Here is a 17,948-nt window from a genome sequence, read left to right as displayed (position 1 = left end):
GGTGCCTATGGATTTACATGTCAAAGACTTGCAGATCCATATATGTTGTTTTGGGGGCAGGAGGTTGTTCTTCCTGACCTTCCCTTTAATACTTAATACATTAAAAGTGATGTTGGTCTTAAAGGGACTCTGTCACCTGAATTTGGAGGGAACAATTTTCAGCCATAGGGGCGAAGTTTTCGGGTGTTTGATTCACCCTTTGCATGCTGGCTGCAATATTGGATTGAAGTTCATTCTCTGTCCTCCATAGTACACGCCTGCGTAAGGCAAGATTGCCTTGTGCAGGCATGTACTACGGAGGACAGAGAATTAACTTCAATCCAATATTGCAGCCAGCGGGTAAGGAAAGGGTGAATGACTGAAAATTGTTCCCTCCAAATTCAGGTGACAGAGTCCCTTTAAGCACTAAGCTAAGCATTCACATTAGATTAGAGGATATACTAATGTTGAGTGTACATGAAATATACACATGGCCTGCCATAAATGGCAGGTTCAGGTCCTACCTGATTTAATGTAGAGATGACCACGCTCCCTCTTCAGCTGCTCTGAACACGCTGGTTTATAGCAGAAGCGAAAGGAATATCTGATAGGTATAGAATAGTGATGAGCGAACGTGCTGGGATAAGGTGTTATCTGAGCATGCTTGGATGCTAACACAGTGTCTTTGTTGTGCTCGAAAACGAAGTTCAGGTCCCCGCGGCTGCATGTCTTGCAGCAGTTCGACAGCCGCAACACATACAGGGATTGTGTAACAAACAGGCAATCCATACATGTGCTGTAGCTGTCAAACATCTGCGAGACATGTAGCCGCAGGGACTCAAACATATTTTTCGAGCACAAAGAAGACACGCGAGTGCGTTCAGATAACACCGTATTCATGCACGTCTGCTCATCACTAATAAGTGGGTGTCTGACAGTCAGTGCCCCAACGAATCAGCTGAAATCTGGATGTAACGTATGGCATGGAGCGCAGCAGCTCTACACTGTGTTCCAAATTATTATGCACAAAGAGTTTAGGATTGATAAGGTTAGAATTTTTTTGTTTGTCATTTAAACTCATTGATGGTGATGTGTGTCAGGGCTCTTTATATCACTGAAAGCAATTGCAGATACCTGTGCACATTAGTTTGGCAGGTGTGTCCAAATAAAGGCAAGACTACTTAAGAAGTCTGTTCCACATTATTAAGCAGCCTACATTTATTGCCAAAATGGGAAAGAAAAAGGATGTGTCGGCTGCTGAGAAGCAACAAATTGTGGAGTATTTAGGTCAAGGCATGACTACAATCAACATTGCCAAGACACTTCATCGTGATCATCGCACAATCAAGAAGTATGTAGCTGATTCCCAGCACACACGTGTGCGTGCTGATAAGGAAAAATTGAGGACTCTTTCCAACAGGCAATTGCGTAAGGTTAAAAGAACAGCTGCAAAAATGCCTTGTCATAGCAGCAGACAAGTTTTTGAAGCTGCTGGTGCCTCCAACGTCCCCAGAACAACAAGATGCAGGGTCCTTCAGAGATTTGCAGCTGTGTGTAAGCCATCCTGTTGACCACCTCTATCCACTGCAACAAGCAGAAACGGCTCCAGTGGGCCAAACGATACATGACGACTGACTTCCAAACTGTTGTGTTCACTGATGAGTGCCGTGCAACGCTCGATGGTCCAGATGGATGGAGTGGAGGATGGCTGGTTGATGGACACCCCATGAAAACACGGCCAAGGTGCCAACAAGGAGGAGGTGGAGTAATGTTTTGGGCTGGAATCATGGGGAGAGAGATTGTCGGCCCCTTTATGATCCCTGAAGGGGTAAAGATGAACTCCATAATCTATGTGGAGTTTCTAAAACAACACTTCCTGCCATGGTAGAAGAGGAAGAACCGTGCTTTCCGCAGCAAGATCATTTTCATGCATGATAATGCACCGTCTCATGCTGCAAAAAACACATCTGCATCTCTGGCTGCTATGGGCATAAAAGAGGACAAACTTATGGTGTGGCCACCATCTTCCCCTGACCTCAACCCCATTGAGAACCTCTGGAGCATCATCAAAAGGAGTGTCTATGATGGCGGGAGGCAGTTCACATCTAAGCAACAGCTCTGGGAGGGTATTCTGTCCACATGCAAAACAATTGAAGCAGAAACCATCCAAAAACTGACAAATTCAATGGATGAGCGAGTTCAGAAGCTTCTTTCCAACAAGGGGTCCTATGTGCAAATGTAACATCACCTAGAATAAAGTTTTCACATGAAAACTGTTTGATTTCATTTTGTAATAAGCTGATAATGCCTATAACTTCACAATTGACCATTTTTTGTTCAAAAAAAAAAAAAAGGTTGAAAACTCTGCTGTGCATAATAATTTGGAACATGCATTTTGAGTGTTTATTTTATTTTTTTTAAAGATACTGTTTTCATAGGCAGTTTGTTCCAAAACATTGAAATTATACTAGAATAGTAGATGACTGGAAAATAACAATGACTGGAATTCAGATAGGTAATTAAGGCTACGTTCACATTTGCGTTGTGCGCCGCAGCGTCGGCAGCGCACAACGCAAACAAAAACGCGGCAAAACGCACGCTAAAACGCTGCGTTTTGCGCCGCATGCGTCCTTTTTGGCCGAAAGTTGGACGCAAAGAAAATGCAACTTGATGCGTTTCTTGCGTCCAACGCTTGTGGCCATGCGGCGCAAAACGCAGCACAACGCATGTCCATGCGCCCCCATGTTAAATATAGGGGCGCATGACGCATGCGGCGACGCTGCGGCGCCCGACGCTGCGGCGCTGACCGCAAATGTGAACGTAGCCTAAGAGAAAATATGAGGAAATATGATTTGCATAATAATTTGGAACACTGTGTATAGATTCAGTGGCTGCCGCCAGGTGCTGCATCTTCAGTCTTCAGTTGCTTACTCTCTGACAGCCTCTTAATCCTTAATGGTTTCTATTGTTGTCTCCAAAAAGTATGCATCACTTCAACATTTGTGCCCTTCATTCACACGGTTTGTGTGTTTGCCTGATCAACCTGTTAATGGGGAAATCAAGCCTGAAAAAAAAACAAAAACAATTTTCCAAGAGAAGGGTTGTCGGCTCTCAATTTGCGTGTCCCAGTTAGCCTGTGCTGTGCCTGCACTTGCCTTTGGCTGTTGTCGCTACATCTTGATGCAATACAAGGGAATGGGGCTGTGTTGCGATCCTCATGGTACTGTGAGAAGCAAATAAATAAAAACAATCATCTTCTGTTGGACTTCTGTTACTGTACCTCTTGGGTCAGAATGAGACCCTAATTACTAGTATTGCACTGTGATGTAGCAGCGATACATAGAGAACGTTGTCACACAACATTTGTTACGGCCATAGTTGCCGTATAGCCCCGGCCTTATTGTTAGAACTCTTACGGAGTAGATTTGAGTTTGCAGGTGGTCATTTTTTCTGCTGAAATTGAGGAAAGTCTGATAAAATTCCTCATGCAAAAAAAAATAAAGGAACATAAATGTCTAGCATTTTTTGTGGTCAATTCTTTAAGCTATTTACTCCAGTTTTCGTATTCTGGGAAGAGATAATTGTGGTTCAAAAAGTTCTATTGTAGTAAAAAATCCATAATAAGGCATCAAACAGTAATCATGTGGGAACCACAAGTAGCGGCAAGAATACATCCACTGGCACCAGCCATCCGGGTAGTACTACTACAGAGGCCACAATTACACCTGCCAGAGGTAAAGGAGGCTACTAGTAGGGAGGATGCGGGGGGCGTTATGGAATATGTCACAGCAGGGTGATGTTACCTCTGACAGTGACACTGTCTGCACTTCACTTCTCCGTCTCTGTAATAGGTCACATTTTTGATTGCAACTTTTAACATTTTTTATGCCAACTCTGCCAACATTTAGAAAAGTGGGTAGAGCTTGCAAGGGATGGATGGGGGAGGTGGGTTTGAGTGAGCCCAACAATGTCATGATATTTTGCTACAAAAGTAGTGTAATTGCGACATAAAAAACACAAGTCACTAGTGTACATTTCTCACTGTACATCTGAAAGATGTATCAAAATCATTAAGGGGCACACAGCTCTTGTACACATGTTACTCCAGTGCAAACTTCTTCAAGACTAGCATACAAAGTCCTGGTCTTGGTGAATTGGGGCCTGTGGATGTTGACATTTAGGAGGTGGACACATTTGTGTGCAGACGGTCCTCGCAAAGAGAGCAAGTGCAAGTCCTTAGGCAAATCTTTCCACTGACTGTGCCTGGTTAGATATCTAGTGAATATTCTTGTCTGGTCCTGTATACAATGTATTCCTGGCCATGCCGATACTGGTGGTGACTAAGCAGCAACCAGAGAATGCAGACACTGGCGAGAGCCCCCCGAGCAGCGCAGGGACCGGTCTCGCCCTAAGAATCCTTGCTGTGACCCCTGTGTATGCTCATAGTTGTGTACATTGTAGTATATTGCTGATCCTATAAGTGTGTATGGAAGTGACATCTGTCGCTATGTGCCCCTCTGTACGGTAATTAGTCTGTGTAAGCTGTAGGAAAATGTAAAGCTCCCAGTAATCCCAGCACACCATGGAAACCCTTCTCCAGCAAGTTCCTCAAGCCTCTTGTGTAGTATTTTAATTCAATAAAAATATAAGAAAAATACTCTTTTGGCGCCGTAGATCTGACACAGAGCTTAGAGAAGAGATTACTTGAAAATACTATGCCCTTCGATGATCTCTGAACCCTGTTTAAAAAAAAAAATTATTAATGTATTAATGTATGCATTCAACAAACATGCAATGCACTAGCAGAAAGCACTAAAATGCACCATGGAAAAAAAATTCCAAATGTCTTTGTTTTTTTTTTTAAATAATAAACATGGCATGGAACATAAAAAAAACAAAAACCCTGAAATTAAACTTGGTTCAATGACGGTAGGGCCTGGTTCACATGAGCATACGAAAAATTGTCCATTTTACATCCAACAAACTCGGACTATTTTTTTATCTGTGTGCGCCTCATTACTTATGCAGTGTTTGTTTGTTTGTCTTTTTATCACAATTTTTTTTTCTGTATATATTTGGTCATAAAAGGCTACAGCCAGATTACAAAAAATAATAATGAAACGCAGTACACACACTGAGGGGGGAGTTATTAGGTTTTCTGGCATACAAAAAGTTGCAAATTATTACAAAGACTATATCTATGCCGTTGTTTGCAACTTTTTGGAGGTTTCTCAGCTGTTCATGGCTTTCTAGAAAGTGAGTTGAGCTCAGAAGAAGGGTGCGAGTCCACACATGGCCTGACAGTGACATAAATTCTAGTGCAAACCCACATCAGCCCATGACTGGTATTGATCTGATTTTCTGGGCACGCACAGCACACAAGGCACCTAATCTACTAGGAAGTATGCACCATTTATAAATCAAGCACATCTTACTTTAGTGTATTTTTTTTTTTCAGGTGTTTATTTTTCACTTGTGCTTTTTTTTTTTATTCCTGCATTTTGTAAAAGAAAATGCAGTATGGTCTAGCTTTTTTTTTTTTTTTTCTTCTTCCACAATGGTATTTTTTTTCCTGTAGGAGGAAAAAATGCATGTAATAAAACATTAATTTAATTAAAAATAAGGAACAAAATAAAGGTTACAATAAATGCGTTTAGAAAAGCACGCACACAATTTTTTATTTTTTTTTAACTGAAAACAATGGCGACAATGGTACGTGTGAATTTGTGCAGAAATATCCCCCTACGTGTGAAGATGTAAATAAGCTTACAAACCCATGGCGTTCCTTCCAGCATTTCTCTCCCTTAATTACAATGTCTGCCCAGACTGACAGCTGCAGGCTTTGCCAATGTGAACCAGACTGGGTACAATAAATGGTCTCGTAAAGCGCCTTGTAAATGAGGCCGTGTGGGAATAAATGGTAACTGTGTTTACTGAATGCATAGGATGGGGGCGGAAAGAGATTTTGTGTAGGACGTGAAGCTTTATTTTAAGGGTCCTCATGACTGTGTGTTTCGAGCCTCGTAGACTAACAGGACTACAATATATGTAGAGAAGAGGAGGAAGGGCGCCGGGTCTCATGGCAACATCATAATGCTGGAATAGCATCCAGTTGTGGGAGTGGGCAGCTTTATTTATTTCTAGCTTGGAGTAAGAGTACCAGAGAACGTCAAGGACTGATGAGGACAACAAAGAAGGACTGTGGATAAACACCGGAGTAAACCATACGCAGAAGAAGAAGAAAGATCGACTGCAATGACAGAGCGCTCTGGTGGCTCAAGATTTTGGGACTTTACTATAAATTGAGGAGCAGAAGGTAACGTCAAGGCACCCGAAGAGGAGACATTATTTTTTGGGGAAGACAATTAGATCGGTATGTGAAATTGTAAACCGTATGCACATCTGTATGGTTGGTGTTATGTGTAGCGTGAATGATGTTTGTATCGGAGGATCATATATCAGTAATCATTACATCGCTGATGGCTAAAGGTTTAGGGATTGGATAAGGTCATACAAGCACGCAGATTATCCTAATATACGGCTCTACGCTCATTATTTATGGTCATGATTTATTCAGCTGTGGTACAACGTGATCGTCGCCCACTGATGGAAATGTGTTCTGGGTGTGAAAACTACAGACACAACCAAAAAAAATCTACAGAGCTCACTGATATTCTATCCTGAAAGCCTAATTCTTCTGATCTAGAATGATCTTTAATGCTCCGTTCACAAAGTGTTTGCCACTGCGATCAGTGACTCAGTTGAGGTTTATGTCCCAACCCCTGAAAAAAAGGCATTTGGGGGGGTGCATCATTGGGGCCATTGATTAGAATGATACAGATGGGGGTCACAGTGTGCTTGGTCGTACATCATTTTTGGCTGTATATGCCTAGTTGAGGTGGCCACCAAGATATAGTTGACTATGTCTCCAGTCGTTTCTTTTTTAACACCCAAATGACTTAATTGCCAATTGAGATAATGTTATTGACTATGAAATCTACTAAGCAGCCTTGTTGAGAGCAGTTTTAATAATGTGAGTAAGTTCTTTGAAATCTTATTTTACAGTTGAGAAATGGATCATGAAAGTGACCTAAAACGCTGGATTTATACTAAGCCAAAACTGCATCCAAAGAGGAGCGACAGTGAAGCCTTGAGATCACTAGCAGTGACCCCTCTGCTCACCAGCTGCCCAAGGTGCCAGGAATCCGGGATGAGAAGGAAAATTGTTACTCAGGATAATGCTAAATCCAGTAGGCAATCAAAGCACAAAGTTGTGGAATACAGCTCTTTGGATCCAGATTTTGACCTGCACCCACGGCCTAGTAGAATCTTTTCTTCGGAAGAAGCAACAAAAGTAATAAAGTCTATTTTAGATGTAGAGCTGCGAGATTGTGCTTATGAGGCCACAGAAAGCCAGAGAAGAGCAATGGAGCTTGCAGAGCTAGTGAAATCAGCTGTGAGGGACCTTGGGTATGAGAGGTACAAGCTTGTCTGCTATGTAGTGCTAGGTCCAGTATCGGGGGGAACCATGTACTGCTGCAGCAGGAGTGTGTGGAGTCCAAACTCTGATACATATGCGGAATATCTGTTCCGGAACCAGTCTCTCTTTGCACTCTGCATTGTGTATGCCGGATATTATGAGTAAGGGTTCATTCAGACATCAGTATTTTCCACGTACAAGAAAAACGGACCATTTGTTCTAATCAGAGTGTGATCAAAGTGGCATCAGTTTTTCTTGTACAAGAAGCGAAAGGAAAGAAAAAGTTTCTCCACCTTCTCCTATATAGTGGTCATGAAAATCAACCAGCACTCGGATGGCATCTGAGTGCGGTCCGATTTGTCCACAGACCCGTAGACTTGAATATATGACTTTGATCCGACGCTTGAATCAAAATCTGACATGTGTCTAAAATTTTCCAAGGACCACTCGGACATGTAAACTGTCCCATAAAAAATTGGACATGTAAAAAGCCCCAAACAATATCATATGCACAAGTGCTATCGGTGAAAAAAAAAAACGGAAAGCACTAATACGAGAAAAACTGATGTATGAACGAGTCCTACAGATGCAAAATGTATAATTCAATTACAAATATGCCAGGAGTTTAAGAGTTTAGGCAAACCATGTGGAATATGTATACCAGTGCTGCAGGAGAGAAAAAGCAGGACAGGAGAGCCTCATAGAGTAGTATGTTCTTGAATGAAGATTTAACTGGTAACAGAGATCAATAGCTTAACCGCTCACCTTGTTCAGTTGTGCTGGATTGTACGCATTTACAAAAATTAATTTAGAAAAATACATAGTGCCTACAGTGAAACATAGTGGTGTCAGTGCCCTTATGTGGGGCTACATGAGCACTGCTGGTGTCGGGAAGCTACATTTCATTGATAATATCATAAACTCACAGATGTACTGCTCTATATCAAAGAGAAGATGCTATCATCACTCCGTGCCCTTGGTAGATGTGCACTTTTATAACATGACAATGATCTAAAACTCACATCTAAGGCCACCGTTGCATTTCTGAAGAGGAACAGCCTGAAAGTGATTCAGTGGCCAAGTGTCTCCTGATCAGAACACCTAAGGGCAATTCTGAAGAGACAAGTTGAGCATCACTCTCCATCCGGTATCCAAGGTATAAAAGATTTTGTTCTTGAAGAACGGAGAAATATAGATATGGCACTGAGTCACCAACTTGTTAATTCCATTCTTAAAAGACTTGGTGCTGTCCTTAAAATCATGGAGGTCATATAAAATACTAAATGTAGTAGTAATTTGATGTGGGGTGTATTCATTTTGGCATCAACTAATTGGAGTAAAATAGAAGATTTTGTATTGAAAGTTATATTATTAACCTTAATTTCATGTTATGGGTAAAAAAAATGTTCTGTGAAACTCAGTCTTGTCAAACTTTGGGAAAATGTTGTTATATTTAGTGAAATATTCATTAAAATCTTACTTTACATACAACTGCAGCAATGTCATAATAGATAAAGAAAATGTACTCTAATTTATTTTATAGCTGCAATACCAGGGACAGTTTATTGACCTTATTTTCTAATTCTGGACAATCCTTTTAACCTGGAAATAAAGTCTTTAATGCATTGATCGAATAAATGTATCCAGGGTGGCCATATAGTAAATAACTGGCACTTCAAATCAATACATAAACCAAATCCGGACTAACCTACTGAAGAGTCGAATGAAGAGAACTAGGAAATAGAATAAAACAAGCAATCTTTATTTAAATCCCTTAAAAACAATGTAGAATAAAATACAAATACAATATATAAAAAAACAGAGCGCCCAAAAGGGGGGACATTGAACTGTCCTATAGAGCTACTAGCTGCACTAGAGTGTATATGACTTAAGTAAACAATATACACATATATCAAGGTCCAGTGACCTCTCACCCACAAGTGCCCCAACCTGCCAACTTCAATATGACCAGGAATACCAGTAAGGATTATGCTAAATATGCAAAGTATAAATAATATAAAGAAGCCCGAGGTTAATATAGATGGTAAAAACTGTACAGCCTAATAGATCCTGATCAGTGACCAAGGGCATTATCCAAGTACTGGGGCACCCCAAGAAGAAGCAGAAGGCGAAACGTATGCTGGGGTGAGGAGGGAGACTGTCTATCCATATAGCTGTGTTCCATTCAGCTACTCTGGTAATATGTTTATTTACTACACTGATTTACCTGATGTATATACCTACCGTGCAGAATGACAGTATTTGGATAATGCGCTTGGCCACTGATCAGGATCTATTAGGGTGGGGGGGCCCGTTGCCAGCAGTGAGCCCCCTGCCAATCATCGCAAGTGCAACTGTATCCTCTAGATGCCGATACCGTTGACCGCATTAATGAGAGAGTGTCACTCTCCCTCTCCCATCATCCCCCTCTCAGTATCTGATGTCCCTGATGCAGACACTGACAGGGGTTGCGATGACGTCACTACTCGGCGCCTGATGTCCGAAGATGTGCGGGCACTCGGAGCAGAGGAGGAGAGGTGAGTATTGGACGTATTTATTTTTTATGAGGGTGCATTATACTATAAAGAGTCTGCCTATGGGGGATGCTTTATATTATATAGAGTCTGCCTATGGAGGCTGCATTATACTATAGAGTCTGCCTATGGTGGATGCATTATACTATAGAGTCTGCCTATGGGGTGCATTATACTATAGAGTCTGCCTATAAGGGGTGCATTATACTATAGAGTCTGCCTATGGGAGGCTGCATTATACTATAGAGTTTGCCTATTGGGGGGCTGCATTATACTATAGAGTTTGCCTATGGGGGTGCATTATACTATAGAGTCTGCCTATGGGGGGCTGCATTATATTAGAGTCTGCTTATGGGGTGCTGCATTATACTATAGAGTCTGCCTATGGTGGATGCATTATACTATAGAGCCTTCCTATGGGGGCTGTATTATACTATAGAGTCTGCCTATGGGGGTGCATTATACTGTAGAGTCTGCCTATGGGTGTGCATTATACTGTAGAGTCTGTCTATAGGGGGTGCATTATACTATAGAGGCTGCCTATGGGAGGCTGCATTATACTATAGAGTTTGCCTATGGGGCTGCATTATACTGTAGAGTCTGCCTATGGGTGTGCATTATACTGTAGAGTCTGTCTATAGGGGGTGCATTATACTATAGAGGCTGCCTATGGGAGGCTGCATTATACTATAGAGTTTGCCTATGGGGCTGCATTATACTATAGTGTCTGCCTATGGGAGGCTGCATTATACTATAAAGTCTGCCTATGGTGGATAAATTATACTATAGAGTCTGCCTGTGGGGGGTGCATTATACTATAAAGTTTGCCTATGGGAGCTGCATTATATTAGAATCTGCTTATGGGGGGCTGCATTATACTATAGAGTCTGCCTATGAGGGTGCATTATACTGTAGAGTCTGCCTATGGGGGTGCATTATACAATAGAGGCTGCCTATGGGAGGCTGCATTATACTAAATAGTCTGCCTATGGGAGGCTACATTATACTATAAAGTCTGCCTATGGGGGCTGCATTATATTAGAGTCTGCTTATGGGGGGCTGCATTTTACTATAGAGTCTGCCTATGGTGGGATGCATTATACTATATAGACTCTGTCTATGGGGGTACATTATATTATATAGAGTCTGCCTATGGGGGGGTGCATTGTACAATATAGAGTCTGCCTATGGGAGGTGCATTATACTATATAGAGTCTGCCTATGGGAAGTGCATTATACTATAGAGTCTGCCTATAGCAAGTGCGTTATACTATAGAGTCTTCCTTGGGGGGTGCATTATACCATAGAGCCTGCCTATGGGGGGTGCATTATACTATAGTTTGCCTATGGGGGATGCATTTTGCTGTATAGTGTATGCCTATGGAGGGTGCATTATACTATAGAGTCTGCCTATAGGGGGTGCATTATACTATATAGAGTCTGCCTATGGGGAGTGTGTTATACTATATAGAGTCTGCCTATGTAGAATTCATTATACAATATAGAGTCTGCCTATGGGGAGTACATTATACTATATTGAGGCCTATGGGTGGTGCATTATACTAGATTGAGGGTGATCTGGTGCATTATACTATATGGAGGCCTATGGAGAGTATATTATACTATATGGAGGCCTATGGGGAGTGCATTATACTATACTGAGGACTATCTGGTGCATTATACTATATGGAGGCTATCTAGTGGGCCATCATAAAGTGTGGAGATTACAGTGATGGGGCCATTATACGGTGTTGGAGCCATCAAACAGTTTGAGTGATACTAAGAGATTGGTATACATACAGTGAGGGGGCATTATACTGTGTGTAACAGAGCATCATACTATGTATAGGGGAGCTGTACAGGGGCAAAGACTCAGGACATTATTAAATGTAAATTGGGCACTTATTGTTATAGGGGAACTCGGGTTACTGTGACTGTCAAAAGGGCACACAGGGCATTATTATTTTCTAGGGGACAAAATATGGGCACTGTTTTCTAGGGCACTTGCACCCAGCATTACTATATTCTGGAGGGTTGCTTTAGAATTTAGAAGGTGCATAGTGCCATACAGTAGCGGCAGTACACCATGTTCAAAATTATTATGCAAATGATATTTTTCTCGGATTTTCCTAAATGACAAGTCAGTCTAATAAGTCATCATCCGTTAGAGTATACATCGAATTTTATTGAAAAAATCTCCCGATGATAACAGTATAATCTCCAAAATTAATAAAAACTCAAAATGCACTGTTCCAAATTATTAGGCACAGTAGAATTTATAAACATTTGATATGTTTTAAAGAACTGAAAATGCTCATTTGTGAAATTTGCAGCATTAGGAGGTTACATTCACTGAACCAAAAAGCTATTTAACTCCAAAGCATGCTAACAGGCCAAGTTACATGTTAACATAGGAGCCCTTCATTGATATCACCTTCACAATTCTTGCATCCATTGAACTTGTGAGTTTTTGGAGAGTTTCTGCTTGAATTTATTTGCATGAAGTCAGAATAGCCTCCCAGAGCTGCTGTTTTTATGTGAAAGGCCCCCAAGCTTCATAGATCTTTTGCTTGACGATACTCCAAAGGTTCTCTATAGGGTTGAGGTCAGGGGAAGATGTGGCCACACCATGAGTTTATCTCCTTTTATGCCCATAGCAGCCAATGAGATGGTGCATTGTCATGCATGAAGATGATTTTGCTCCTGAAGGCACGTTTCTGCTTTTTATACCATGGAAGAAAGTTGACAGTCAGAAACTCTATATACTTTGTAGAGGTAATTTTCACACATTCAGGAACCTTAAAAGGCCCTATCGGCTGTTTCCCCATGATTCCGGAACAAAACATGACTCCACCTCCTTGCTGACATCGCTGCCTTGTTGGGACATGGTGGACATCCACCAACCATCCACTACTCCATCCATCTGGGCTTTCCAGGGTTGCACGACACTCATCAGTAAACAAGACTGTTTGAAAATTAGTCTTCATGTATGCCTGGGTCCACTGCAACCGTTTCTGCTTGTGAACACTGTTTAGGGGTGGCCGAATAGTAGGTTTATGCACCACAGCAAGCCTTTGAAGGATCCTACACCTTGAGGTTCAAGGGACTCCAAAGGCACCAGCAGCTTCAAATAACTGTTTGCTGCTTTGTAATGTTATTTTGGCAGCTGCTCTCTTAGGCTACTTTCACACTAGCGTCGTGCACTGCACGTCGCAATGCGTCGTTTGGTTGGAAAAACGCATCCTGCAAAAGTGCTTGCAGGATGCGTTTTTTCACCATTGATTGCATTAGCGTCGCATTGCGACGCTTTGCCACACGTCGCAACCGTCGTGCGACGGTTGCGCCGTGTTGTGGCGGACCGTCGGCTGCAAAAAACGTTACATGTAATGTTTTTTGCTGCCGACGGACCGCCATTTCCGACCGCGCATGCGCGGCCTGAACTCCGCCCGCACCTCACAATGGGGCGGCGGATGCGCTGGAAAAATGCATCCGCTGCCCCCGTTGTGCAGCGCATTCACTGCTAGCGTCGGTACATCGGCCTGACGCACTGCGACGGGCCGAGTACGACGCTAGTGTGAAAGTAGCCTTAATCCAATTAATTTGTCTGGCAGAAATCTTCCTCATTATTCCTTTATCTGCACGAACTCTGTCTGTGCTCTGTTTCAGTCACAAATCTCTTCACAGTATGATGATCACTCTTACGTTTTCGTGAAATATCTAATGTTTTCATACCTTGTCCAAGGCATTGCACTATTTAACGCTTTTCAGCAGTAGAGAGATCCTTTTTATTTCCCATATTGCTTGAAACCTGTGGCCTGCTTAAAGGGAACCTGTCACCCCCAAAATCGAAGGTGAGCTAAGCCCACTGGCATCAGGGGCTTATCTACAGCATTCTGGAATGCTGTAGGTAAGCCCCCGATGTATCCTAAAAGATGAGAAAAAGAGGTTAGATTATACTCACCCAGGGGCGGTCCCGGTCCGGTGCCTCCTATCTTCATCAGATGATGTCCTCTTCTTGTCTTCACGCTGCGGCTCCGGCACAGGCGTACTTTGCCCTGTTGAGGGCAGAGCAAAGTACTGCAGTGCTCAGGCGCCGGGCCTCTCTGACCTTTCCCGGCACCTGCACACTGCAGTACTTTGCTCTGCTCTGAACAGCGCAGACAAAGTACGCCTGCGCCGGAGCCGCAGCGTGAAGACAAGAAGAGGACGTCATCCTATGAAGATGGGAGGCCCCGGACCGCGACGCCCATCGGATCGGACCGCCCGCCCAGGTTAGTATAATCTAACCTCTTTTCCTTATCTTTCACGATACATCCGGGGCTTATCTACAGCATTACAGAATGCTGTAGACCAGCCCCTGATGCCGGTGGGCTTAGCTCACCGTCGATTTTGGGGGTGACAGGTTCCCTTTAATAATGTGGAACATCATTTTTAAGTAGTTTTTCTTTTTATTAGAATCACCTGGAAAACTAATTATCACATGTGTTTAAGATTGATTTCAGTGATCCATTGAGCCCTGAGACACTATACGATCCACGAGTTTATTTGAAAAACAAAACAATTAAATCTTTATGACACTTAAATCCAATTTGCATAATAATTTTGGAACACGGTGTAATAGGGACATATATGGCAGCAGCAGCTCAGCATTGGGGCATCAGCAGGATGAGGAGTTTGTGCAGGTTGGGAATAGATGGCGATGGGGCTGAAAATATGAGATGTGAAATGTGTCCTTGTTGTAATCTCTGTAGCCGAGTTGTTGCTGAAAGAAGTTGTCATGTCGATCTGGGCCAGATGGAAAAGACGGGAAAAGTGAACAACTCCATCAGAAAGATCGTCAGCTGTAAGTCACCATCTATAACTGTGCTGTAATCTCTTATATGTTCCGTAGGACCGGTATCTACCACTGACCATATAGCGGTAATATCCATGTTGGTCTTTATATAGAGATTATTTTCAGTGACAGTGTGGCAATCTGCTGAGGTTCTCCTACATCCACTATTAAGGTGCGTCACCCAGTTGTAAGGTTACCTGGTTAGGGGCCCACTCAGAAGTTCCCCCCCCAACCAAAACCCTAGCTATGCCTCTGCCTACAACCCATGGGCCCTGCTCTTAGCCCTATTACCCAGGGACAGCACTCTTAGCCCTACTACCCAGAGACAGCTCTCTCCTAGCTCTTCTACCAAGGGAGAGCACTTTTAGCCTTACTACCCAGGGATAGCGCTCTTATAGCCCTAGTACACAGGGACAGCACTCATAATCTTAAAGCCAGGGAGAGTGCTCTTAGCCCTACCACCCAGGGACAGCTCTCTTACAGCCCTGCTACCCAGGTACAGCGCTCTTAGAACTACTACCCACAGACAGAGCTCTTATCCCTACTACCCAATAACAGCGCTCTTAGCCCTACCACCCGGGGACAGCACTCTTAGAACTACTACCCAATAACAGCGCTCTTATCCCTAATACCCAGGGACAGTGTGCTTAGCCCTACTACCCAATAACAGCGCTCTGAGTCATGGGGACTCAGTTTTGCAGCATGAGTGCTGTGGGGCACCAGGCCGTCCGCCCTGCCTGTTCATTGGTGCTGCGGCAGTGGTCGGCACACGGCTCCGCTTGGTTAGGGCGATAGGGACCCACTATGAGGTTTGCCATGACGTGGCAGTGGGCTTCATATAGTCTGATCAGAATGTTAAACTGAGAACCTCATGTTCAGTTATATATATTTTTGCCTAGTGGCATTAGATCAATGTATGATTTTTGGAGGTGCATCCATGCTCTTTTTCAGGAAAACAGCGCTCCTATCCCTACTGCCCTGAGACAGCGTTCTTAGCCCTATTACCTAGAACAGCTTCCCTTTTCCTTGAGCTGGACATTACATTTATGTACTTCTACGAGGTGGGTGTCCATTAGCCGGGTCTCAGTCCTTTTCAGCCCTTATGCAGATTATGTCACTTGACAAATGGTAAAGTTTTCATACTTGAGGTTAGGACTGACCGTCCTGAATAGTGTCACTTTGACATGGTGGGATGTTTCTTAATTTTTTTTTTATAAAAATTATGTTAACTAAGTATTTTATCATTATTTGTATGTGCAGCGCCCCAGAGTCCTGGTCGTTGCAGTAATGTCATTTTCCTCTAGGGGAGAGTGATATTACGTTTGGAGGCAAAGAAGGACAACTGAATCCAGGTATCACAAACATGCAACACATTTCGCACTCCAGGCCACCAGGGGGAGCTATGCTCCTATTTATTAGGGCACTCCTCACACTTAGGAAAAACTGGTTGCCTGGGGAGGAAGTGAGTTAGTTGCTGGCTGAGCTTCCCTCAGGTAGTTGGTCCCTGACAGGGGTGGGATCCTGCCAGAGACCAAGACAGAAGGACACGGGGCTGTGCCTGCCCTAAGTGCGGCAGCTTCTAGAAAGAGACACTGAAGGAGAACTGTATTGTAGAGAGGGTGAAGAAGTCGTAGCAAAGTAGTGGATATCAGAGGAGTTCTGCCCTACACAGGCTGCCTCCTTCTGAGGCGCAGGATTCCGGTAGCAGGAACACCGAGGGAGCAATGATCCTTTATGCCTTGCTTCAGAGACCGGCAGGACAGCTAATTTCACGCTACCTGTCCACCCCTACACCCAGGAGGCAAGGTGGCACCCCTTAGAGGCTGGGGCATGATAGAGTCTCTTTAAAATGCCTCAAGCCACTGGTCATATGGGTTTGTCCTATCTATCCGGGGGACAGAGAGAGAGACATAACATCTGTAACATCTTCAACAGTTGTGAGGACCATATGAGAAGCTTAGCAGTAAGGTACTACAACACCACGGCGCTAGAGGAAGGCTACTAATTTCTACCTGGACAAGGGGACTCTGGATTTGCCTCCAAACCGGCCGGACTCTGCCTGCCCTGTGGTCTGGTACCCTGGACTGTGGATGCTGAAGCCTTCAGTAAAAGGTAAAGAGACTGCAACCTTGTGTCCTCGTTCTTCATTGCGCCTCTCACCATCCACCATCTACACACTGGGAAGCCCTGGGGATACACTTCACCTGTGGGAAGGTATACCATCTAGCTGCCATAACATTACCCCAGCGGACCCCTTAAAGCAGTGTCGGTCACCCTGACCGAATACCACAGGTGGCGTCACAAACATTCCCTTTAAAGACCTTTCCCTTTTTCAATGGACGTCCCAGGGCCACGGACCGGGTCAGCCACCGTGACATCCCCCTGTGAACCGAAGGACCCGGTACTGAGTACCCCGCTAACCTTGGGGGCGCTCCATATCCACTATTCCTATTTATTTACTGCAGGGTATTTCCTTATCATGTGTTTATCTTAGGTTTTGTTTGTCTAGTGGCCAGTGTGAACATGTGTCTACACGCTGCATGCACACCAACCTATATTCCAGTTCATCTCTTTAGGTTTTTGCTACTGCTTTGAGTATACAGAGCGCCTGCTGTAACCATGCCCCCGACTGACAGCCGGCCCTAATGCACAGCGAGTGTCAGTTAGGGCCGGGGGTGCGGTTACAGCCGCCATTCTGTATTTTCAGAGCGATGACTGAGCCAGTGCCGCCCCCGTGACTGAAAGCGGAACGCTGCCAGGGAGAATAAAGTTAATTTTCTCTCTAAGTGTGGGCACCAGGCAGATTAGTAACGCTATTAAATTGCAAAATAACCCCAAATCAGCAGGTTAATAGCGTTTTTTTCTGGTGACCGTTTCTCTTTAAGGTTTTATAATGTACTAATTAACCTAGAGATGGCAATTGTCATCAATTTTGTCCTGTTATGGTTTTTGTAGTTATGATTTATGGCACAGAATAACAAAAGACTACCAATCGTCTTTACTAAACCCTTAATAACAATGTTTTTATTTTTTTTATTTTTTTTTTTAAGAGAGAGAAATACTAAAAATAAAGAATGAAATAAAGGAAAATCCTTTAATTAGTTGGTACAGTATATCCAAA

General features: G+C 43.3%; 1 protein-coding gene across 2 annotated transcripts; it reads left to right on the top strand.

Moving 5' to 3' along the window:
- Positions 1 to 6,159: 6,159 nt before the first annotated feature.
- LOC143788434 (dynein light chain Tctex-type 5-A-like) lies at positions 6,160 to 7,766 on the top strand. Of its 2 annotated transcripts, none has more exons than XM_077278106.1 (2): positions 6,160 to 6,295; positions 7,045 to 7,766. In XM_077278106.1, exon 2 carries the CDS (start codon positions 7,052 to 7,054, stop codon positions 7,622 to 7,624), a length of 573 nt encoding a protein of 190 aa, XP_077134221.1. In that variant the 5' UTR covers positions 6,160 to 6,295; positions 7,045 to 7,051; the 3' UTR covers positions 7,625 to 7,766. The 2 variants fall into 2 exon arrangements, with proteins under 2 accessions (XP_077134221.1, XP_077134222.1); XM_077278107.1 differs by having other exon boundaries at positions 6,217 to 6,352.
- The last annotated feature ends 10,182 nt before the right edge of the window (positions 7,767 to 17,948 follow it).

This window comes from Ranitomeya variabilis, chromosome 8, assembly GCF_051348905.1.
Source record: "Ranitomeya variabilis isolate aRanVar5 chromosome 8, aRanVar5.hap1, whole genome shotgun sequence".
NCBI lineage: Eukaryota > Metazoa > Chordata > Amphibia > Anura > Dendrobatidae > Ranitomeya > Ranitomeya variabilis.
Note: the sequence above shows the minus strand (reverse complement) of the source record. Positions and strands in the feature narration are given on the sequence as shown.

Coding starts and splice junctions, on each gene's coding strand:
- LOC143788434 (XM_077278106.1), top strand. CDS start 7,052: ATGGATCATGAAAGTGACCTAAAACGCTGGATTTATACTAAGCCAAAA.